Genomic DNA, 24,982 nt, shown 5'->3' with positions numbered 1-24,982 from the left:
TTCACTCGGGTCTAGGACCAAAAGAAAATCTTTCTGCTTCAATTTTACCGATGTTCCATCGATACAGGTGTAGCAGAGGCACATGAATTTCGTGAAATATGCTTGTCGCGCAATATGCAAAGAATTTCCTGACTGTAAATGAAAGCGCCTAGCGCGAATGGATGACATAAAAGTAAGGTTTCGAAACTTAAAGTTGGATTATCTTCTACCAGTCTGCGTCTGCGATAGTAATCGACATTTTGAACGTCTTCAGACGTCGGATGTCATGGACTATTTCGAAAAGTGTCACAGCGACACTTCAAGGAAGTTTCTATGGTTTGAGAATAGCTTGTCTTTTTTTAAATATATTTTTTCTGGCGAATAAACGCAAAGAAAGAAGCACCAGCTTGTTTACGTGATCCACTGGTAAAAAAAAAAAGGAACAATATTAGAGGGGGGGAAAAATAATGTCGTAAAACGAAAAAACGAGCGTAGGAAAAGCAAGAGGGACATGGTAGTCGGATGAAAACAGCGAGAGGGTGAGAGAAGCTCGCAACCGTGAAATTCTCTCGCCGCGTGGCGATTGCGGTGAAGTCGTTCATTGACTTCGTTCCCCTCCTAGCCCTCCAACCGTCCCTCGGATGCATCCGGATTATTCGTTCATGTCGTAGCCTCGCAGCCGAGTGCACTTACGTACACACATGTGCGTTTTCGTTCGTTCTCCAAACCTCCTCCCGCCCTCTTACACACATTCTGCTATTTGCTCCGTCTTTCTTCGATATCTCTCCCTCTCTCTTTCTCTCTCTCTCTCCCCCTTTCTCTCTCTTTCTCTCTCTTACGAGGCTCCCCCCTCGTGATCCGAGCCCCCCACCAAACTGACTCGTGCCTCTGCACGATGAAGGAAGAGGCAGAAGGAGGCAATGGAAGAGAAAGAGATGGTTTAAGAGTAGGAGGAAGGGGGGACTCAGAGGAGAAGTAGACAACTACTCGTTGGAAGAAGCGGGCTCACCACTTTGCAAAGTTACTCGTGTTCTGTCTTCCATCTAGCATAGGTCCTTATCCGTACCAACTCTCCACGTATCCTCGTTTCTCTTGGATCCTTGGTCGTGCCACGAGGTCGCAGAAGATCGAAGGATATTCAAGGTACTGCCAACTCTGGCCATGACCTAGCTCGATTTCTCTCTTACCGCTTTCTCTCTCTATCTCTATCTCTTTCTCTCTTCCCCTCGTTTTGGTCCGAGGTATTTCGACCTTGACGGTGTTCTCCGCTCGAACTTGGAAATTGGGACGGACGCAGTTTGTTCTGTCGCGTTTCGGGCAGAGTATTAATTTGCCGGTGTTGACGAGAGAACGAGCAGAGAGGAACACGCGCCGTGACGACCTTGCTCGTTCACAACATCTTGTCGGATTGGCGGATTAATTAGCAGTCGTGCACGTGTTGGTGTGTTTTGTTGGTGGAGAACTGTGATCAGTGTGACATCGGTCATTAGTGTACGACCGAGCTCTAGATCTCGATATCGCTGAGAAGTCTCAAGGCATCGAGGAAGCGCCTTGGGCCCGATCGACGGACGAGTCGATCGAGTTACGAATAATTGCGTAACGGGAGAGACGCGCGGATGCTCGAACGTTTTGCTGACCTACCGGCGTGTGATATTCCTGCCGAAGAAGCCCGCGTTCGACGCTTAGAAACAGTGGCCAGTGACGTTCGCGATCGTGTCCGAAATAGATTGCGCAGAATTTACATAGATGCGCGAAGCACCGTGAAAACTATGTGAACCCCGGTGTGTCGTTAGTTAGTCGATCGTCGATCAATTTCAATTGCATTTCACGAGAGATCGTGCAACTACGTCAATGGTCAGTAAAGCGTTTTGCACAGGGGAAAATCAGTACGCTTGGAATTAGGTCGCGAGTGAATCGTCAGTGAGGAGAATTCGAATTTTCAATCATCGCGAAAGGGACGTACTACTACGTGAAGAAACCGCGACTTTCACCGATGAAAGAACGTAGTATTACGTCAGTAGGCAACAAAGCAAGCGTTCCATGCGCCGCACAGTGGGATAATGTGCTCAAGATTCTGTCAAAATCGTGTAGAATTTTCCATAGAAATAAGATAGAGCGATGAATTTTGCTCGAGGTTAAGGCTAAATTACGTAGCAGTAGAATAAGGGAAAAATATAGAGAAACGTGTCACGAACAGGTTTTGAAAATCTATATTAATTTCGACATCTTTTAACGGAGTTGCCATTGTCAAAACCCATACATCGTGACGGATAAACGGCAATCTTCTTAAAAATCGTCAAATTCGATATAGATTTTCAAAACTCGTTCGTCATACTTTTCCTTATTCTTCTCTTATTCCGTAACGTTCTAACTTTAACCTTGCTCATCGCTCTATCTTATTTCTGTCGACAGCTGTACGATTTTAACGCAAACTCGAGTACCCTGTATCACTGTACGCCTTAAACGCGCGTACGTAGTGTGGTGCAGTCGGCGAAAAAAAGGAGAGGAGAAGGCTGAAGGAATTGATTCGCGTACAGTGGGTTCTAGCAACAGGGACGTGGATTAAAACGACGCTTGTCTTTTTTTGTCTGTGCAGGGTTTACTGCCGATCCATTCCGGAGGCAACTGCGGCGAACATCGTTATTGGTGAGTAACAGTTTTGCATCGACGCGGCAAGAATGCAACCGCGCTTCATTTCGCATGCGAAACACGCGGCTGAAGGAATTCAGTGACGACAATCGGCGACGACCGGCCTCGTTCTGTTTCAACTCGCGAGAGATCGTCGTCGACGATTTATATGCGGTCATAAGCAGGAACCGTATACGGTTAGCCTGAAAAAGAACGAGGATCGGTTGCATTTCATGTCCTTCTTTCTCCACTCCCTTTTGCAGCGCAGGTTTGTGTCGATGGCTTGGACGAACGTCCGATTAAACGAACTCTTTATGATTGAATACTGCGTTCCATTGTACGAACGATTGTTAATTCCGAATAACGATCTTGAAATAAACCTCGTTCGGAGTAGGCAAGTTATTCGAGATCAAATCATCAGAGTCTAATCCTAAAATTTATCACGAGGGCAAATTATCTTATCGGGTGTAACATTTTATTCTAGTTCGTTCCTTTTTATTTCGAAAATCGGTACAGTCGAACGCGATTGAATTCTGTAAATGAAAGATAGAAACGTTATTGTTTGTAGCGGTTACAAATAACATTATTAAGGAATTATTACGGAACGATAATGGTGAAACAAAATATGTGCGCAGTGAACGCGAATTTAGAATTTTACATTCCGTTTAAGAAAGCGATAAAAGACTTGCGGTTTGTTGCAGACGTTTTATCACTGGTCTAAGTTTAGAGAACCGATTGTACGCTGCATCCTGCGCGTTATCTACTAGTTTGATATTCCTATTTGTTATGTATTCGCGATACAGCTGAACGCAGTACGCCTCGAAGCAATAATCGTGAAATTCCATGCACGAATCAGACGTTCTACCACAAAAGGGTTCGTCAGTGACTGGCAGGCCGATTCGACGTGGAAACTCGTTCCTCGTGAATAGTCGTGAACGGCCTGTTACGTCGTGGCCATTTCTCGTGCTACGCGAACGCAAACAAACGTGACCGAGGTCGAGCTGAATGAAATTCAAATCGGCCGCGAGCTCAACCCACTCGTGGTATTTTTGTAACGCGGTAGTTTTCGTTTTGACACACCTATCGAGGAGACACGCGTGTTTCGAGATGACAACTGTTTTGTGCTAACGAGCGTGCCTGTTCGTTACACATCGCCAAGTTGGAAAATTCCATTTAGTTATTTACATAGATAGTCGTAAAATTGACAAGAAATTGCGTTAACGACATCTTCTTCATTTTCTTTTCTCATCTACTACTTATCGAGGATAAGAGTTCGTGCGATAAATTTTACATTAAACGTTACGTACTTCGATGTGAAACATATCCGCTACACGTTTCGCTAAGCGACAACGCTAGTTTTGAAGTTTCGCGAAGACAGTCGGTCGAGTTGGAAGGAGGCGAAACGAAGGCTCAAGGAAGAAGAAAGGAGGCAGGGTATGGAGGGCAAAGGGAGCGGAAGAGTGGTCAGACTGGTGTACCAGGACGTTACACCTTGGTAGCGAGAGCATGCTCGTAGCAGCTTTGCTTCGTCTTCTCTTCCGATCCTCTTTCTCGAGTCTAAGGCTAAGCGTGGAATGCCGCGGGTAGGGGAAGGGTTAGCGTACGGATAAAAGACCCTTCTCGACGTGCTATGCGTTCGAGGGTTCTCGACGCAGGGTCAAAGAACGCGAGCGGTAGCGTACTCGATGGTTTCGCGGTGTTGTTTATACAAATCGATCGTACCGTTAACGTAATCTCAGGTGCATCGACTCGAGACATCGACACAGTCTGCGCGGTTTTCTCAGCAACGGAACTGAGGAACGCGCCTGCCCTCGAAAGCGTAACTTTTTCGAGGGCGGCTTCGTCGTTGAAAGGTTTCCGGTGATCGTGCTTCGTCGCTAGCCTCCTTTTCCGCGCCGGACTTACCTCTGAGACAAGTAACTAAGGTTGAAAGTAAAAGTACCGGGTGGTGCGAAAACAACGAAATCGAAAATTACAATTACAAATTACAATTTTACGAAAATATGTAGACACCACGTTCGAGTAAAAGTATATTTGGAGTATCCTACTTTAGAGTTACATACGTTAACTTATACGTTCTTTAAATCGTAGCACTGTGTCTTTTTATGCCTACATCTTTGTACGATATAAAACCAAGACGCTGTTACGTGGTACGTGGAAACTTGGAGTCTTTGAAGCATTGCGTCTTTACTTTGATGTAACGATACGTCTTGCATTTTTATCTATTGAAAACTTGAAGTATTCCGTATCACACCTTTTCATGATGCACACAGGCGACAAGAATTACGTAAATGTCTGTGTTTTGTGCCGCGTTAATTTCTTTAGATTTCCTTCGTGACATTGAGACAGATTATTCCAAAGGAAACGTCAGTTAGAACGGCGATGTTTTTTTTAAAACGAAACCGTGAAATCATGCAAGGAGTATGCATCAGAGTCCACAAATTACCGCATCTATGACGTGTCAATGCGTCATGTCTACCGCAGTCATGTCTACATCGTGTTTTGACGCAGTTCTTACAGTAAGCAATTTCAAACATTGCTCAGGGAATAAAGAAGAGCATCAAAGAAAATAGTTATTTATTTATTGTCTATTTATCTCCTGTTTTTTTACAAACAAATTCTGTGTAACTCGAGGCGGACTTCCAACGATCGTTGCAAATAAATAAAACGATTTTTACTTCGCATCGATATATGTATTTTATTTTTCACTAGTCTTCTTTTGCTTTCTTGTACAATTTATGACAAAATCGGGCTCTTTTAATGCCAACAGCTATTAGTCTATTGCAAATATTTCCACTCAGTTAGTCGTGACTCGATCATGCCAGGGAACGAATTTCCGGTTGGTCCGGTTTCATAGAGTCTAATTTCGGAGCTGGACCGTCGCGAACTAGGAAATGTGGATGGATGCTGACAGATGAAAAATCGTCGTTACAGACGCTTGTCGCATGGAAATAATTAAGTCGTCAAACGCGCACTCTACAGGCTATATCGATTTCTGTTTTGTTCGAAGTTCATCGCGAAGCTGGACAAAATTAGAGTAGCAGTCGCTGGCTACGCACTCGTCAATTCTTAAAAAGATTTTGATGCTTTTGTGTCGTTGTCCTCTCTTATGCTATTCTATTCTTTCATCAGGGGAATTTTTCTTGAGATTTTTCAAGATTGTCCCCATTGTGCACATCCTCGATTGTCTTAGACATCATTGTTGATGACAGAGTTTGGCCTATACATTCGGTCAGGATTTGTACCCCATTTGTGTATATTGTTACAGTAGGTGGATGCTCATCCGATGTCATTGAGATCTTGGAAGCTTTTTACTTTTATCCTTTACAATTGCTATGTTCGTTCTTCTCACGAGTAGAAAAATTACAATTAATCGTAGCCTTTTTATTTCAATACGAAGTCTAGAAATTAACCATTGCCGCAAATAAATGGACTGGCGTTAAGAGAATAGTGCAATAATAAGATAATATATAGTTCCTAAGTTACACGACATTGCAGAAGGTTGAAGATAGTGAACGTTCAGCTTCCCTTCGTTCTTGTGCTATAATTCATTCTGCAGGTGTAAGCTTTATCTAGTCGTGTATTACCTAAGAATTTTTCATTTATTCAGAGAATGCTGCTTCTACCGTGCAGTGAACGTTGAATCACTCGTGTCTATATCATCGATCGCTGCTTTTTTCCATGTTTCGTCATCGACACACAGATATACCTGTTTGCTTACATCGTCCTTGTGCTCATGCGATTAGAGACGCGATAATACCGTTTGCGTTAGCTTCGTAGATGACATTTCAACCTCGATAACGATATATAATCGGAGTTCTAACCAAAGTCACCGGAGATCGCATCGATATATCTGCCCTGTGCTCGGATTTGTCATTTCATCGATAAAATTCTCTTCCAATAGTCGCCACCTCCCCAAAAAAGAGGAGAGGAAAGAAAAGAAAATATACGTTTTAACTTTGGAAGATTGTTGTTTGTACACGTCGTTAAATAAGAGAATTTTTAACTAACACGAATCATCGTTTGCGCGAAGATTTCGAGTATTCGCAAACTCGTACGAAATAGCAGCTAAATGCGAAATCTGTTGGTAAACGTGTTCTCAAAGTTCGTGAATCCCACTTAGAAGCTTGTATTCGCTTGGTCGAGTGAAACAGACACTAGGTTCGTTGAATGCCGCTACTCGAATCACGATATTTCATTCAGAAATAATCGATTCTGGCTGTAGCGGTAGGACGGAGGAAAGTACGAAATAATCCTGACCGGCCTTCTCAGCTAGTACAAACCGGGAAAAGGATGAACGTGAGCCAGGATATCGGAAGGAGCGGGAAGGAATCGGCGATTACTTGCTCGCTCGGTTGTAAATTGCTGGCTCGCTGAACAATCCCATTTACACGAATAATCTGCGCGAGGACGTGGAGTGGCTGTATCGAATATTCGTGCGGCGATGACTGACTCTATGGTTACGTGTGATACGTACGAGAAAGATATGCGCTCGACAAAGTGGCTCCAGCGGAACTTTGCGCCTGCGAAGAAATTAAGACGTTTAATCAAATTTTTAAGAAATATTTTTGTTCTTTTTATTTCTTTTTAGCTTCCTTATAGATATTGTCTATATTATTGTCCTTATAGGCATCGAATATATCGGATATTGTCTTACAAACAAAATAAATTTGTTTTCTGTTCTCTACGTTATATCTGTTTAAAGATTTGTAACCCATATGGTGCTCTTTTAACGCAACTAATTCTCTTTTTCGCTTTACATTTTTCGCGCAGTAATCATCGATGCGTTTATTCCGCGAGTAAATGAATAGAAATCTTGCTCAGAGATGTTTAATTGCGTGAATCGCGATAGCTTCTTATGGAAGTCGCTATACAGATTTTCTGCGATACAAGAATTGATATATTCTACGTTTAATTAGGAAATTATTGAACGACGCGACAACGCGTTTGAGCAAACGGGCGATATTTCGTGAATGCGTCGGCTAATTTCGGAGCGCGAGGAAGTGTGGGAACTATTCAACGAACGTCTTCATACGCGACTACGATAAATGGATGAAAGCTCGGCGAGATGTCTTCCCTTGGTCGTAGAAATTAACGGTGGCCTCACAAAGCATAGTTGCTCGAATCTTGTCTTGTAGTGATTCGCTGAACCAAGACTCGTTAACACGTTGAATAGTCTCTTCTACATTGATATTAACGAACGTTTATGCCGGTGATGTAGTAGTCTAATTGTGGAATTCGTTCATCCAAATTCTTCTCTATCACGTAACGTAGGTGTATTGCGTCGAAGACGAAAGAGTTTGATTCGTTTGCCGACTCTTGATTTCCAATTTTTGTCTTTTTACAACTATTTGCACGTCTACTCCAAACTTTTGGTAGCCGTCAATTTTTCGTTTACACGATAATCTCAAACGCTCCGTCCAAACATTCTTCTTTCGCACCTCTCCACGCCAAATATTATCATTTGCACCTCTATCGTTTTCTTTCCTGATATTCTTCACTCATTCAACGAAATCACGTTTCCACAATAGCGAGAACTCCAGGGCAAGCTACATAGCAATGTCCAAAGTCTTTTTTTTCCGGCTTTTCGATTCATTCTTCGTCGGGTGAAAGGAATCTTTGGGCTCTTGTGACAAACTGGTTTTTCTCAGCCAGTCCATCGACCTTCTTTCTTTCATTTCCATTTATCGGAAGAGGGCAAATCGATCAGATTCCAGCGCAAAACTCCCGCAGAGTCTTTTGATTGGTTCGCGTGTGCCAGGTCTGTTTTTGCCGCAGTAGCCTTCCGTTGCATTATCACCGATGCACCGACAACCGGTTCGCCTTTTATTGCCTGGCTGCATAAACGTTCTCAAACATTTAACAAGCGTTAACGCGCCTGTCTGTTGACATAACTGTCGGTATTTGCTCGGAAAGTGCGAGTCCCCGATGCCTCTCCCGATCTGCTTTAAACCATTCTCTTTCCTCGAAACCAACAAGAAATTCCGTTGATTCGACCGATTTCAGCTGTTAGCACGTTTTCCATCGTCCCTCGATCTCTCTTTTTCTATTTGCTCGATTCTTCCGCGTAGCATTCTTTTTTTTTTGTTCTTGCGTCCTTTCGACCGTTCTTTTATCATTTGTCGCTCTAAGCGAGCATTTCTGTAAAATTTCTGACCTCGACAAATTTCTGCACTCTATCTTCTCCGTTTACTTTGCAAGCAGAAACACAATTGCGAGGGCGATGGATTCCTCTTCGATTGTTCTCTGTTTGACGGGGAATCCAAACGAACGAATATCGACAGAACTTTATTTGTTTCTGACGAGTTATTCGATAAGCGGCAAAGAGAGAAACGACACTGTTGGCGTCTATGCGAGATACGTAGACACGCGGTAATGCGCAGTCTGTAATTTCTTATCACCACTGACATAACTCCCCAAGCAACAGACGTTGAATGGATTTTTAAGTTCCTCGAAACGAATGAAATTCAACGTGACTCTGTTATCGTCGAGTATGTAAATGTTTTCTCATTGAGTTCGTGCTAGACAAGCGAACACTTTTTTGTCTCGTCCCACATCGTTCTCTTATTTCTCCTTTTGTCCGACGCACGTTCTTATGCAACGTAATATGAAATACTCGACACGTAAGAGTGGACAAATTTCCAATTTATACACGCCCGTAATTGCGTGCTGCATTTTCATACACACTGAGCAAAGCTCAAGCTGTTCGTCCGGTATTTGGAGCAAAGACTCAGCCGTCCAATCAGCGATATCATTGATCACTCTATTTAAAGAAGCCGATGGAAAGCGTGACGTCAAGCGTCGAATTTCTAAGCCAACTCCGTTTAGTCTCAGCCGAAGCCGGTAATCTCACCTGCCAGCGTCCCTTCGATCCTCGTCCGCCACTTCGAATATTACACGCGTCTCCCTGTTATTCTCCTTCTCTTCTCGCAATCCGCTTTGCGAGAATCTCGCACGTTCAATCAGAAAGTGGTTTACGTCGATGGAATGGCTCTCGTATAATTTTGATACAAATCGAATCATTTGCAATGAAATTATGCGGATTTCAAATCAGAAACACTTCGCATTCTTGTATTTCTGGGATATAAATCATTCAACGAGAATGTACTAACGGTATTTAAAACCTATTCACGAACAAACGTTTCTCTAATATTCTAACGAATGTTATTTTATTTTCTACTAGAAAATACCTACGACCCGATTAAATTAATGTGTATTTATATTATACAGATAAGGAATAGATTTATAATGGAGCGATTATGATATAAAAGCAGCGGGAAGCATTAGCTGTGTTTTAAATATATCCTTAATAATTATCCTAATAATTTATAGCCGGCAGTGTACTTGTAAAAAGAATCGCGGAGAATTGCCAAGAATGTATTTACAAAATTTCTACGAACGATTAGGAAATAGTCAGTTTCATTACTCCCGTAATTCTAGCGTTAATAGCGTGAAAAGAATTTGGACTTTGTTTATCGATCTATAAAGTGCACATAAACGTGTTCAATTTTTACGGTGTCGACAAACGATACTAACGTCGGACGAAGTTCATAACATGAACAAGATTACATATTCTCGACATGCGAGGCAAGGTTGGCTCAACTGAGAGTAAATATAACGGGTAGAGAGTGGTTTACCAAATTACAAGGAAAATCCCGTGGGAATCGTTGCCAGGGTTTGGAGGTGGATAAACGTGGATGAGACAGACGAGGAACTGTGGTAAAAACGGTAAACAAGTTTCTTTCGTCGGGACATCTTGAATTTATAGTCCCTCCTGTGTTCAATATATGGCCACAGTCTGCTGGTAATTGCCACATTTTCCACGACTCCTCTTTTTCCCCCATTTCCTTGATTTTTTTGGACAGTGTCGGTTTGCACGTCGTTGACGTCGTTTGTATCCGGTATTCGGTCGTTTTAAGCATTTCCATGGATTATTGCGCCAGAGGATTCTGCTCGAGGGAGAATTTTTGGCGGTCCTTAAGAGGATAGATAATTTATGTCGGCGGTTGCGAGGAAAATTAGCATGCAATTATTCTCCTCTAAGATGCAAATTGTCAGGGAAATCGGGAAGAAGGTAATAAGTTTAACAGTTGGTTCACTCGGGCAAGGTAAACGCATGGAAGAGAGGAATCGTGGTTATTTCAACGTTAACGTGCAATCGTGGCTCTTTACCGAGAGTCAACGAAAGATGTAGTTTTTTCTTTAAATAAATTACGGGCGGAACTAGCGTTTAGTCGAGAATTGAGTTTAGCGATGGCGTATTTTCATCTCGTTGATTAAAAGCAAAACTCAGTTTTTTTTCTCGTTACATAAATAACAGGTCGACGTAACCAATTAAGTTTATTCGTTTAATTGGCATTAGTGCGATGTCGCCCGCTTGTTGTTCGTTGACCCGGTTAAGCCGGCATAGAATCGTGAGAAGAGCCGTCCCATTTCGACTTCGATTCGATAAATCCAGCCACGATCAACCTTGTTTCCCTTATTTCCTCTTCTTGTTCTCTATTTCCCATTCGATATAGTAATACTATCCACATTTTCGAAATTCGTTCCAAGAAATCTCATACGTAATAAACATCACCGAGAAGAGATCTATGTCTCAGACTAGCTACATAGTGGATGCGAACCTGCAGAGTCAACATCTGGTGTGCAGAAGTCCTTAACGTTTCTTCCGACAAAATGCTTGGAAACTAGGCGTGTTTGAAAATGTTTCCAAGCCTACTTTTCCCAGTCTATTCCGTTTCCACGAATATTCAAACGAATCGTGTCTCTCGTAGTTCTGTTGTAACGTTCGAAAAAGCTGAAAAAAGGACAGCCGGTTATCAGGCTGTTAGCATCTGCCGGAGGGTGGTTCCGTGGCACACAAGGTTCGCCAGGAAGACGGAGAAAGCGGGAGAAAAGGGAGAGAAGCACGACATGCAAACATCATATTTTACTGGCACCGAGCAATTTTGGGGCGCGATATCATTGTCGCGCTGGCTGCAATTATCTCGGATATCCGTCGTCTACGCCACGTCGAAATAATTACTTGGACCGCGTAACTACTAGGAGTGCAATTACCGCGACAAGAGACGGCTCTCGATCCGCGCGTACCATGGATTCTCCTTCCTCTTGAACGCCACTATCGTGCAACTTTCGCGGAAATTGGAATATTTCGGTTCTGTTCTGATTTAATAATATTGCCCCTTCCCTTTCCACCTATTCCTTTGACTATCGATCCACTTGACTTCGTTTCTCGAAGCATCCCGGCGCACGAACGAAGTTCGTTTGAGAAATCGATTCTTTGCGTTTGACCTATATAATCGTCGTTCGTTTATTCTATTGAATTTATAGAACGATTGCAGAGCGCTTCTTCCGATGAATAGAATAACGCGAATCGTTGCAGTCGTTTGGAATAACACATTACGGAAAACGTGGAATAATATTTTAAGTAATAACAAAAATAATGATAAAAATTATGCCGTGTTTTCTCAAAATTTCATTATATAATGATTTTTTTATCTTTCGTACCTTCTGTCCAAATGATTTACATACTTATTCGATGTACGTCGACTGCGGTCAACGCTCGTGCTGAAGAGATTAAATGCAGGTGCGTTTGACTTGCAACGAGGATTCGTTGGCTGATATTTGCGGGTTTGCGTGAAATAGTTGCTTCGTTCAAACAACGAAAGTATAATTACCTTCAGGCAAAATATCATATTCGTTTGAAAAAGTGAAAGCTCGGCACGCGTTATCATCGGTTCATGTTTCTTTAATACGACAAGTAACAATTTATTTGACACGAAAGGGAACGAGAATTTTCAATAATTTGTAATTTAACTAGAGAAATAAAAATCAGAAAAAATAAAATATCGAGAATTTGTCATTTTACATTGTTCAATTTACTTTTGCGTAACACGTGTGGTTTCGCGAAACCGCATCCTTTTCAGCTTGTGCTACAATTTACGGTACATCCGTACTGAAAATGTATCAAACAGTTTGAAACTTCAAGTTGGCGGGTAAAACTCTGATAATTCCCTCTCACAAGAATCTAAACTCAGGGTTACACATCACTTTCACTTCACCCTGTATAAATCGCAGATATTATGCTATACATGCGGTTGCGTTTCATAGACCCGTCGAAAGTTCATCAAGTTCAAATTCCCGCGTCAGGTTTAGCGAGTTTAAGCTGCTCCCAGTTCCTAATTGCGGTCTCCCCTTCGACCTGGCTTTGATGCCCTCCATCCTGTGCCCCTATATATCAGACCAGCAACCCTTTGGAGTGGCGTGCGGACTGGTTATGGACTAGTTAGTCGATGCAGTGCTGCCGGCAGTGGACTCTTCGGCGCCTCACGCTACCCTCGTTGCAGACTCTATGGCGCCCCTTCTCATCCCTTTCTCTTCACGTTCTTTCCCTCTCTGTCTTTTTCCCCTTTATTCTTTCTTTTTGGCTTTCCATGGTCGAGCGGACGGCACGTGTCGCTAAAATGAGGCCGATAAACCGAGTTTTTGCTGAATAATTGATAAATATTGTATCGATTGGCACTGCGTGTAATCGACTTTCTCTTCTATCGAATACACACTGTGATCGTAAAGCGAGATAGATACCGGCATTTATTAAACTTAACTTATTTTCTTTTTTCTCGAATTAATTCGTATATTTTTTATTTGAAAAATATGTTGGCAAATTCAAACGTGCTTCGGAATCGACGCGTTACGTGGAAATTACCCACGACCCATTATTTTATCATTCGCTTGGCCCCTCGTGCACAACGATCGACTGATCCACCCCCTGTTCCACCCTTACGATAATGGTCGGACGACCAGAAGCGTAGGAGGTCTTTTCGAGTTCGTGTCACGACACGGTCTGGTCACGCACGCTGCTTGTTTGTTGAAAACACGATGGCGCTAGTAAAAATAAATCTTGTAGTTAGGAGAAACGAGCGGTCCATGATCGGTCACACCACGTAACTCCAGTGCCGTGTATTTCCTCGCGACTTTCGTGTTAACGGGCAGCTTAAAAGTCGTTCCATTTAGGAAAAATTCACAGTAGGAGATACACGAGTGTTCCTTAAAGAGAACCAACAGCGATATTTCATACTCGCGTTCTTTTCCGATCGTTTCCACGAAGGGGATTGAAATCGTTTGATCGAATGGCTCGTCGAGATCGAATGCATCACGCGAGACGGCGGGAATTGATCGAGTTATCGCGTGGACGAAAATGTTTCCGGCTGTTCGACAGCGCAGGAAATTGCCTCCGTGTTTTTAACGAAAAATTCACACGACAACGGGACCGTGGCTGGCAAACAACATTGTCAAAGCGAACGAATTCGCCGCGAAGAATCGCAGACATTAATATTCATCATTCCTCGAACACGCTGGAAAATATAAAGAAAGGAAACAAAGTGCCAGCGTTCCCTGGAGTATTTTAATCTCATCGAATGACTTGGTTCAAATTGTTCAATACCATCGCAATTTTTAACTCCGATCGGACCTACGATTTCCTCGATTCAGATACATATTTGCAACTTCATTTATAGCAAAGTAAGAAATTTACAATCGGCTTATATGAATTTCTATCGAGAAATCGGTTTATTAAATAATTTATTAGTTACGAAACATGAATCTCGCGAGCCTATCGTTGCGGATCCTTTCAGCCAGGTAATTTTTTAATCTTCTACGTCTCTTTGCTTTCGAAATCGTTACATCTGCTCAAAGTCCGTAGCTTTTCAAAATCGTTCGTGGCTTTTAGTCACGTCGTTGGTTTTGAAATTGTTATTTTCGACGAACGCTTCTCTATTTGTAGTCGCATCGATCACGATATTTATCCGCAGTCCCGTATAATCAATAGTCACTTGAATGCATGTTTCCTGCTTGGAAAATCGTCAGTCGGATTAAACCCGAAACATGAGCTTTATTTTTGGAAATTGTCAACAGTGTGCAACGTCACTGTCGTTAACGTTCCACGATATACAAAATTGAAAGGTCCGTTAGTGTTCTTTAACGATGCGATCGTTAACGATTGCGTATTCTGTTGCTCAAGCCGGTTTCCGTGACGCAGGTTTCGTGCCTCGTGATTCTTTAACGAGCCGCGAACGAACGCCACCGCCTCCTGTTCCTTTTGCGCTTTTCCCGTCGTCTCTTCCCATCACCGCAATGAAATCGAAACGACGAATCGCGCGCACGGGCCGCTGGTCACCCTTCGCCTACGAATCGCCCCGGTAAATTATTAACGTCGCGTGTCGACCGGTCGACTATCGATTCGTCCTGTCCATTCGTTCCTTCTCCCGACGTTTCTTCGCTTTTTTTTTCAATTTCCACACTGTGTTCGTCGTAAAAATGGCGACTTATGACGATTTCGGTTTGTTCGTTTCAATTATTTTTTGTGAATAGTAGAATGCACGAGTTTGCTTTTCGATAGAAAGTGTATAGCATTATTTACTAAAACTGTGCAATACAACGCATTATCGATATAGAGTTTCATATGTTTTATACGATAGTATCGTCCCGAGGTTATGATATTTTGCGGAGATATATTCGCTGTCTATGCTGAAATACATTTCGTGGAAATCGATGCGCGCAACTCGATAACATATCTGAAATTCGTCATATTTTTTGGAATTTGCCAGCAAAGAGGATGAGCAGAGTCAAACATCTCTGTATGATGTCATACGGCGTTGACTTTTATTAAAGTATGCTTGGCATCGATAAGCAGAAGAGAGACTATGCAAAACTTTATTATTCTTCAACTTTGGAACTAGTCTCGCCTTTCGTTCTACGTATTCTGTTTTTATCGTCCTCGTCCCATGCTACGTTCTTGAACTTCTCCTTGTGCCTTCGCATTTCTTTAAAACGCAAGACAAAGAAGAAGACCTACTTTCATTCGATATCACTGTTCCGCTCGATTCTCGCGAGTTTTATTATTTCATAGCCAAAGAAGCTAATTCCACGGAGGCAGAAGGAATTTCGTTTGCCAGCGACAGAAATCTGATGTACTCTCGATTGCCAGAATTGCGAGATTTTTCTGGTTTATCGCTGGTAATACGACGCTCGCGGCGATCGGAAGGAAGCAATTTCGAAGCCCTAATCGTGTCATGAATCTCGGTGACTCAGGGACTCGCGCGCTTCAAGCATTCCACGGCACGCGGAAAGGAAATATCGTTTGCTTTGGCCGAATTAATAGCGCTGGTCGCGATATAAATCCGTTGTAACTGATCCGTGTTTTTGTGCGAGATTTTCGCATACTTTGATCGGTGTGAGAAGTTTCTGTCTTGCCACTTGTTTCCTCGTCTTATTTCTGAAATACATTTATTCTCTGTCGCATCGTGAATTATGTGGAATAATTAATTATTCACTATACTATATGACGCAAAACTGTGTCGGAAAATAACGTAGAAAAAATGTACGCATTACGATAATAGATACGTTATAGAGGCCTGCTAAGTAAATCAGAAAAACAATAAAGATAGCGATGATCTGAAAAAGCTACAGGTCAATCATAATGATACAAATACTTCAACTTTTTTAAACATTAAAAAATTGTGAGATATCGACAGAAGGAGAAATATGTTATAAATCCGTGGAATAGCTTTTTATAATCGCATTGCTGAGGAACAGCGAATAACATAAATTAAAAGAAGAAAAAAAGTGCGTGTATATAAATAAAACATTAACGTAATCGTGGTCTTTGGTCTACTTAACGAGGAATACCAGATACGTTGCACACGCGGAAACTACCTATACAGCGAACCTGTTACGTCCAACTGTTCAAGGTTGACGAACGTGGAACAAATTCAGGGATAGTTTGGTCGTTTAATCGCGAATGTGTCCGAGTTACATCGATTTCCCGTGCTATCCACGTCATTAAACCGACCGAGCCGATTTAACGGACAGTGAATTACATAGCGTTCAGCCCCCCGCAAACAAACGGTTACGCGAATACGAAGCATGTTTATAGGTTTATTACGAATTGCGGTCCGCGTCGCCGCTGTTGTTTCCGGAACGCGTGCGTGGCTGAAAATCGAGGGGGAACATGATTTCTCTCGGTCGGGGGGTGAATTCGGGCACGTGACGTACGTCCGGTCTTGAATCGCTTCGCTAGTTTTTGTTATATTATCCGAGGTAATGCAATCACACCAGAAGTAGGTAAGAATTAACTCCTTAGCTTCGAACGTTGCAACGTTGGTTTTAAAAGTGTGTGAAACTCTGTCCCCGATTAATATTTAATTTTTTGCGACAGGATTTTTTTCTTTCAATCGCGATAAGGATTTCTACGTTTTAACTCGAGATATTGGAATATTCAGTGTACAATTAGCATTCGACGTTGTAATCTTCTGCTTTTTCAGCCTGTTTATGTTTCGTAAGCACATGCTTTTACGATTAATATCGGGAAAATGAATTTTTCGAAAACTTATTCGTGGTACGATCAATTGTTTTGCGTATGTGTGACAATTTATAACGCAATGGTGATGTACTAAACAGTCGATCGATATTTTTGTTGCAGAAATAATGAAGAGAGAAGCTGATGCGGGCACTATGACAGGTTCAGGGGGACCGACAAGTCCTCACAAGCGTTACAGACAGGGTGACGATGAGCTTCGTCTTCTGATCCCCAGCAAGGTAAGATTTTATCGGTTTCAAATCGCATCTTGCGAAACCAGTTTTCAAGTCGAACCTGAGTCGATGAATCGATCATCCGATCTTCTATGAAAGTCGATATTTTAGTATCCGCGAATCGAAGCGAACGATTACGTAAATAGTCGAGAGAAACTACGTAATGTACTTTCTACTTTTTTAAAGAGACTTCGCTTTGAGTACTTTCAAATTTCTGATTTCGACAAAATTTCGAAGGCCATCGTCTTTAAGCGATATCGACGTATAATTAACAGTAGAATCACCGACAGTTAAAGCGAAGCTATTTCTACCGAAATCGGTCGAAATGACTGGTTTTTAAAAAATACGTAATAATTACATATTTTTATATTTATCGATTTATTACTTTTTTTTACAAAAGGGATTCCATGTTATGTAGTACATTTTTGATATTGTTAATCCATTTGCGACTATGATCTCTGCATGAGGGTTGGCACATTTATAAAAATGGTAAAAAGCAGTCATTTTGACTGGTATGTTCTAGCGTCAGCATCATGATCGATCTGGAATTTTTCTGATAATTGATACCTTCATATCGAACGATACGTAGTAAAAATACTAAAAACGTATAAAAAGTTGTACAAAACGAGGAAACTGGTTAATTCGGGATCGGTAGACAAATTGTAGGACTCTTTTACGCTTTAACATGTACCAGTCATTTAGACACTGTATATAGCCACGATACAAAATTATTTTGATTTTGAATGAATAGCAAGAAAGTAAAATTTATTGTATCGTTCCTTTAGTTGTCGCTACATAGGTCATTGCATCACTGCAGGAAGAAAATGTAACACGAAGTGGAAATTTTCAAATAAAATTATAAAAACCAGTCATTTTGACAGGTGTTGTAGTACTAGTGTTGATTTTCCCGTCGGTTTATTATAAATCCGTCGCTATTGCGAAGTAGAAAAGTATTCGTGTCTTCGTTAAGCAGTAATTGCGGATTGAATTCATTTTCGTAGTATACATGAATTTTTATTACGCTGATGTAATATAAATAGAATTACCAAATAATCCAAGAGACTATGCATTCGTAACAGTGGGAAAGATATGGACGCTCGTAATTAAACTTCAGAATACATCTCGGATAAAAAGAAATACACTGTCATGAAAATAGGAGGAAGGGAAGAAGGAAGGAGAATCTCGAAAGTGGCGACAACGTTTGTAACGAGGATTGGAAAGAAATTATTTTAGAAGAAACTTTCACTTTTACCTTTCACTGCGACAAATGAAAAGTATGCAATGCGGTTGAGAACAATACGCTTTTCCGCCAAATATTCTTCACAGTTGAATTTCCAAATAAGATCGCGTAAGATACGTCTTTGCAGTCGTGATTCTTACGACCAGATAAGGCTTGGCGATGCATCTGGATGTTGCCAAGTTTTATTTTCCCACGTGTACAATTTTCCAGCGGTCTGTTCGCGATCGCGTACACATCGTTGGCGAAGTAAAAGCGGCTTGCCATACCGTGTTGTAACTTGGTGTCGGCACGTTCGCAATCGCGGAACGCTGAGTTCTTCCGGTCATTGTCGCTGCGCTCGGCGAACCGCTATCGGATTTCCTTCCGCTTTCTTTCCTCCGGGAAAATTCACGAAATCTTGACGGGATACCTCGCAGTTAGACGGAAATTTTGAAATTCTTTCCGGAATATCTGAGACGTTTGCAATCTTAGAATTCCTTATAAAAAGCTTAAAAGGTACGTTTGGTGTAAGTGAGAACGACCAAATATTTTTCACTACTTTGCTTGCAAATATATTTAATATTAAGTTAATCGTTAAAACACTTAAAAATTTCTACTTGTATACAGGGTGGTTGGTAACTGGTGGTACAAGCGGAAAGGTGGTGATTCTACGTGAAAAGAGAAGTCGAAAACATAGAATAAAAAATTTTTTTTTTTAATTTTTCCATCGAGACAACGATCTACAGTGATATCCGTTATAACGTACCGCACGCGTACCGAGTCGATTTTCTCGATTTTCTCGAAAACAAAGCCTCAAACGAAAAATTGTTATTCTATATTTTCGACTTCCTTTTTCGCGTAGAATCACCCCCTTTCCGCTTTTACCACCAGTATGCCAACCATCCTGTATTTCTTTAACACGAAAATTCACGATTGCTTCAATTCTACGTTTCTTGGTCATTTGTTTTCGAAACATCGTCGTTTTAAATGATATTAAGCTTTGTGACTAGTCGGAAGAAAAAGTCTTGACACACAACAGAGAGACATAAAAGGAAACTATGTTGAATATCACGTTCCATATCGAAATTCACCGTGCAATATCTCGCGTCTTAATAAACCGAGATTGCATCTCGAAGAAAGGGGAAACGTGCATCCCAGCAGGGGATCGAGGTACAAAGGAGCAGCTCATTTGGTGACTGCATTTATCTCCTGTCAATTTCACCGGCAGTCAGGTCGATTTCGTTCTCGTTGTGTTCGATCGCGGCTCGAGATCGGTCGCGCACCAACGATCGAGTACAATGTCGATTGCGGCCCGACCGAGACACGCGATCGAAGACTCCGCGAAAACGGCTGTCGGTGTCAGGGTCGATCGATGGATCGCTCCTTTCGAGAGTGATCTCATTCACCATCGCGGAGAGAACGTAATTATCGCGCGCTGCGTTTTCCGCCCGTGCTGTGTTGCAATCGGCTCGCGGTTGTAACTTATCGTCGTTAATCGCTGGAACGTGGCCAGCGGCGCGCATTCAACCGATCAAGAAACGATCGACCTTCTCCGTGGTTCGATTCGCGGCCGTTCCCACAAAAATCGCGCGAGACGAACGAAATTGGAGCATGCGTCTGCTCCATCCCCCGTAGCTGTGTGTCGAGGCCGAGAACTTGAGTCAGCATACTCGATTTTATTTGACGCGAGATTCCATGAAAGAATTGGTCGCGTAAAAACGTGCCCGTACACGATCTATAATGTAGTCGATACTTGTGGCCATTGGCTATGTTGCTGGTCGTACGTGGTCGATATTGCAATATTACAGGATTATATTGCAGGATCGATCTGTGTTAAATATTGACAGAAGGTAGCTCGAAGTATATTTTTTCGAGAGATTCTTCGCTTTGATATCGAATTAAAAGGACAGTTCTTATGGAAGAAACGATTGTATGTTACAGGTAGCCGGTTCGATAATCGGCAAAGGTGGCCAGAATATCACCAAACTGAGAAGTCAGGTAAGCCGTTGCTTCTTCCGTTTCCGTCGATTCCGTTCCCCTCGATCTTGTTCTCTCTATCGTTCGTCCGTGTTTCGGGGGACAAGTACGAGAGACAGAAGAAGCCGAGTAAACGATTGGAAAGAAAAGAGATAAGATGTTAGACAAGAAGATCGTGAGAACGAATTTTCAACGAAGAAATAACCGTGGCGGATATATAATTTCGGATAGTCTTAGTTAATCAAATGTTTGATTTTCGGCGGAGAATCATCGTATTTTCACGAGCTTCTTGCTCCGTTCTCGTTAACTAATCTCTCGTGCGAAGTTCTAGAGGCGACCATGTGACTATCGTCGATCGATCGAGTTCTCCGATTAGCTGGAATGTTTAGGGAGGCTCCGATGAGTGTATTTCTGCAACGTGTGTGCAAACGAGAATCGTGTTAGCTCCGAGGTACAGCGTTTTCTCTCTCTCTCTCTCTTTCTCTCTCTGTCTCTTTTTCTCGAGCGTAGCAGCCCGTTTTTTATTAGCCAATCTAGCAGACTGTTATTATTATCATTATCATTATTATTATTTTGTTTAGAAGGCTTTGAAACCGTTCCTTTTTAACACATACGACAGAAAAGATATGCAGTATATACATACATACACACACACGTACGAAATATCTTCATCACGCATTTTATTTCTTCAACTGGAAAGTTCCCTTCGTTTCCCGCAAAATTTGCGTTCGCTTGACCGACACGATCATTTGTTTCCCTGTTCTCGACCGTTTTTGGAAAACGACTTTGCGCGTCTCGTGGTCCGAGAAAAGCGCGTGGGCGTGAAACCGCAGCCGACCCTGAACGATCGATTAAAGATGCGACTCGAGTAAAGCCTGTTGCACACGCCTTCTGATCCAACCCTTTCGATCTCATCTCGAAAGGATTAATTAACGGTGCTAATGAATCGGAACGAATACATTGCAATACGGTGTAAATCTCATTCGAAAGCTTATTTCAAAACTAAACTCAACTCTGTTGGCGATCCGCTAGAATTCCCAAGCAAAAGTAAAATACGATTGGTAGTTTAATTGCTCGTATAATAATTTATTTGAGCAGGATTATTTTCATATCTAAATTTGAATTTCAATCTGTTAATTACGACCCACGATCGTTCGGTTCGGTCGAGCACGTAACAGGCATTACACTCACGAGTTTCTCGATCGATTTCTTGCGCAACACCGATTGTTCGCCTCGGTGTTTTTTCCACCGACCTTGAGACGCCGACGAGACTCACCCCGCACGAACCAGAACATCGGAGGGACACGACGAAGCAAAGGTTCGCAACTTAGTGTTGCATAGCGCGCGATAAATCGAAGAAGCCAGCCCCTCAACAGTTTCACGAATCGCAGATAACGAAATTACAACGATTGCAAGCGTTTGCAGCGATCGTTCGTACGGTAGGTTGCTGGTTTTCGCGCGAAGCAGCAGTTAAACGAGAGCTCGAATATCGTCGTACTTGAAGCTCGCGTTTCGATCATTCTTATCGAGCGAATAGGTCCGAACGAACGATCTGTAAAAATCGAGCAAACCGTCGTCGTATACACGATTCATTAGTATGTCTTTGCGCGTGCCTTTTTAAATACGAAGAGCAACCAATACCAGCGAATCAGTTTCACACGATAAAACGTGAAAACGTTGAGAACTCGCAGACTCAGGGACAAAATAGAGTGGATTCGACACAGCGAATGCGTTCGATCGATTTAAAAGTCGGGACCTGAGAATTATGCATGTTGGTTTATCTCTTCAAGAACGGACAAAGAATGTAGCGAACGATCACGGAGGAATCTGTAAGAAACTCTTAATTATTGCTTAACTGCTTATCTCTCGTTAGTTGCAGTTTTATCCAGTATCTCGTAGGAACGCACACGAAGCTTCTCAGTCGTCGTATTCGTTTTGCTCGAAAGAATCGAACGAGCAGCCCATAAAAAAACGTCATCTTAGTAAATAATTCTGAGCGGCAATGAAGTAAACGCGAAATTAACCAACCGCGAACCAGCCATCCCCACTCGATCTTGTCCCTGGTCGTACGTACAATCGTGCCAGAGGCGGTTCGTTCGCTTCTGAGCTCGCGTGTTCGTCGAGTTTCGTAGATGACGCGGCTTTCTGCGTGACCCGAAAGGTGGAAGGCCAGGAGGTATATAATCCGAGGAGCGAGAGAAAGAAAAATCTCGGGGGATAATCGTGTTTCGCCGGGGAACATTTTTACCGTCCGCTCGATGTTGCGCCGCTGGTTGCGTCCCCTTTCGCGACGAGTTCCCTGCAGCGTGTATCCCTCGTTTAAAACGAACGAGGGAATCTTATGCTCGAACTACGTCGGCCGGTTGAAGCTGGTCGACGAGGACCTCGAGGAGAAAAATTTCGCCAAGTTGGCGTGGACGGAGAAATATTTGCAAGCGATCGTTTCATTGGGTGGTACTTTCGCCCCACTAGTGGGTTAGGAATCTTCTTTTTTAAAGTCCATTAAACGAAGAAGATTGGACGAAAGTCGGAAGCGTGACACGCTTAGTTTAGTAGGTACGATAAGAAGACGAAGCTTGCTTCTCATTAAAGTTTAGTGTACAAACGAAGTTATGCAAAGGGTTGATGAATAATCAGAGAATGTCCTGTCGCCTAGGGCTGGATTAAATTCGTCAGAGAAAACGACTAATCTCCAGTCAAGGGATTAACACTTGTCACGATCGTGATAAAACACGCCGACCAGCCGATTCATAATTCGAGTACGTGGTGGCTTATAGAGCTCAAAGGAGGAAGACCGGAGTTCTTCGCGAAATTGCATGTTAATTATTAAAACTTCCTCTAATTAGCCACGCTTAAGCGACTTCGTTAGCAATTGAAATGCCGCGAGAATCGGCCTCGAGGTTCAGCCGGCGTCAATTAACTGCTGAAAGAGGGAAAGAACGATGGGAAGGGGAAGGGGGTGAGGTATGGCAATGAATGCCGTTTTCAGAATATTTACAGCAACGTGGAAATAATGGGCGTTGATCCGCTGCGGACAATGGGGTTGTATTTTCTTGTGTTTTCCGTCGAAGACGGCAAGAGCGTCCTCACAGTCACTTGTAAATCATTTTTCTTACCGATTTCATTCTCCATTAGCGTGGCTAGAATTTTCATCGGACCGTCGCCATTTCCAACTAGCAGAGTTTACGAGAAACGTACGTTAATAGAACATATAATACCACACATTGTACCTTGCAAATATTTCTCCGATCGATCGCGCGACTCGAAAAAGGAAGCAATCGTAATAGTCACGGGGAAAAACAGAATTTCGGGGTGGAATGGGGGTTGCACGAACAATTCACGCAACCCGTAAAGTAGAATGGAAAGAGACAAGGGGTTAGAAGATTAAGCCGCGAAAATTAATCCAGCCGTGAAAGACGTGATGTCTAACTTGGTTGATGATTTGTGCCCTGGCCCCGCCCCAACCCCGGCGTTGCCCCCCTGGTGTTGCCCTGCCGTTGCCCTGCCGTTGCCCTGCCCGGAACGACGGACCCTGACTCGATCGGCAAATGGACCACCCTACCAACAATCGACAACAACCACCAACCAACCACCAATGAACCAACCACCAACCACCACGGCCCGACAGTACAAAGCCTCAATCATTGTACCCGATTGCCCCGGACCCGAACGGTAATGACCAACACCACTACTTAATGTCTTATTTTTCTTTGTCTCTAATTACAAAAATACCTAAATGACAGCGACACGTGGATCGCTGTGCTGTTTTTAAAGTCGAACGACAACGACGTTCTCTCTGTTGATGATTCTTTTCTTTTCTGCTTGTCTGTCTGTCTGTCTTTTTTCACCATCACTTTCTACTTCTTTCTTTCCTTTCTTCTTTCTCTGTAATACTCTTTGTCCACGTTTCTCTACTACACAGTCTTTAGTGTACCAGTATCTCTTTTACCCTTCTTTCTCGCCTCTGCCTTTTTGTCCGAATCGCCTGTATCCGTTCGTTCCTTCTTCGTTCGTCTCCTTGTCTGCTCCTCTCTCAGCCTTGTACGTGTCCTCGACCAGCGTCTCCGACATCGTTGCGCGATGATTCATCGCCCAAGAGCGAAGAGCCGAGTCTGCGCGAGCTTTCGAACGAGGAACACGCGCGATAAACCGAGCACACGTTTCTCGTGACTGCACCTGCCATCACCTGCGGTTGCATGTCCTCCGTCCTTTTCCATCCCATTTAGATATTCTTCCTCTGTCTTCGTATCCTGAATTCTACTACGTCTGTCTCTTTCTGTCTTTGCATCCACGGTAGCCTTCGAAGCTTTCGTTGTTGCGATCAAGCAGAGTAAATTGAAGGTCCATCGAGAGGGGAGGGAGCAGTACTCCTCGCGCTTCTTGCTTCTTTGTTAGCCTTGCCGCTTCTGTCCGTCTTCCTTCTCCTTCGTTCTCGTTAGGAATTCTGTATTGATACCTACGAGCGACGCCTAGCCACCGAGAGTTGCGACGTTACAAACGATAGAAGAACATCCAGAGCAAATGCGTTCTTAGCGCGTACAAACGGTATTAGAGGAATAACAGATTCTCTAGCTAAAAGTTTGTCCTGCT

At 42.8% G+C, this 24,982-nt stretch overlaps 1 protein-coding gene across 6 annotated transcripts in view; it reads left to right on the top strand.

Annotated features, from left to right (window-relative positions):
* Positions 1–24,982, top strand: part of LOC117204652 (heterogeneous nuclear ribonucleoprotein K) — a 92,936-nt gene that overhangs the window by 31,495 nt on the left and 36,459 nt on the right. For 4 of the 6 annotated variants that reach the window (XM_033442256.1, XM_033442252.1, XM_033442253.1 and 1 more), the window contains 4 exons: positions 2,576–2,625; positions 17,087–17,202; positions 20,357–20,413; positions 24,021–24,064. In XM_033442256.1, the coding sequence (XP_033298147.1) occupies positions 17,092–17,202; positions 20,357–20,413; positions 24,021–24,064 (212 nt within the window). In that variant the 5' untranslated portion in view covers positions 2,576–2,625; positions 17,087–17,091. Of the gene's footprint in view, positions 1–970; positions 1,123–1,571; positions 1,834–2,575; positions 2,626–17,086; positions 17,203–20,356; positions 20,414–24,020; positions 24,065–24,982 lie in introns of those variants that run through there. The other 2 variants (XM_033442257.1, XM_033442255.1) reach the window with 2 other exon arrangements.

Source organism: Bombus bifarius, unplaced genomic scaffold (assembly GCF_011952205.1).
Source record: "Bombus bifarius isolate JDL3187 unplaced genomic scaffold, Bbif_JDL3187 scf7180000007979, whole genome shotgun sequence".
NCBI lineage: Eukaryota > Metazoa > Arthropoda > Insecta > Hymenoptera > Apidae > Bombus > Bombus bifarius.
Note: the sequence above shows the minus strand (reverse complement) of the source record. Positions and strands in the feature narration are given on the sequence as shown.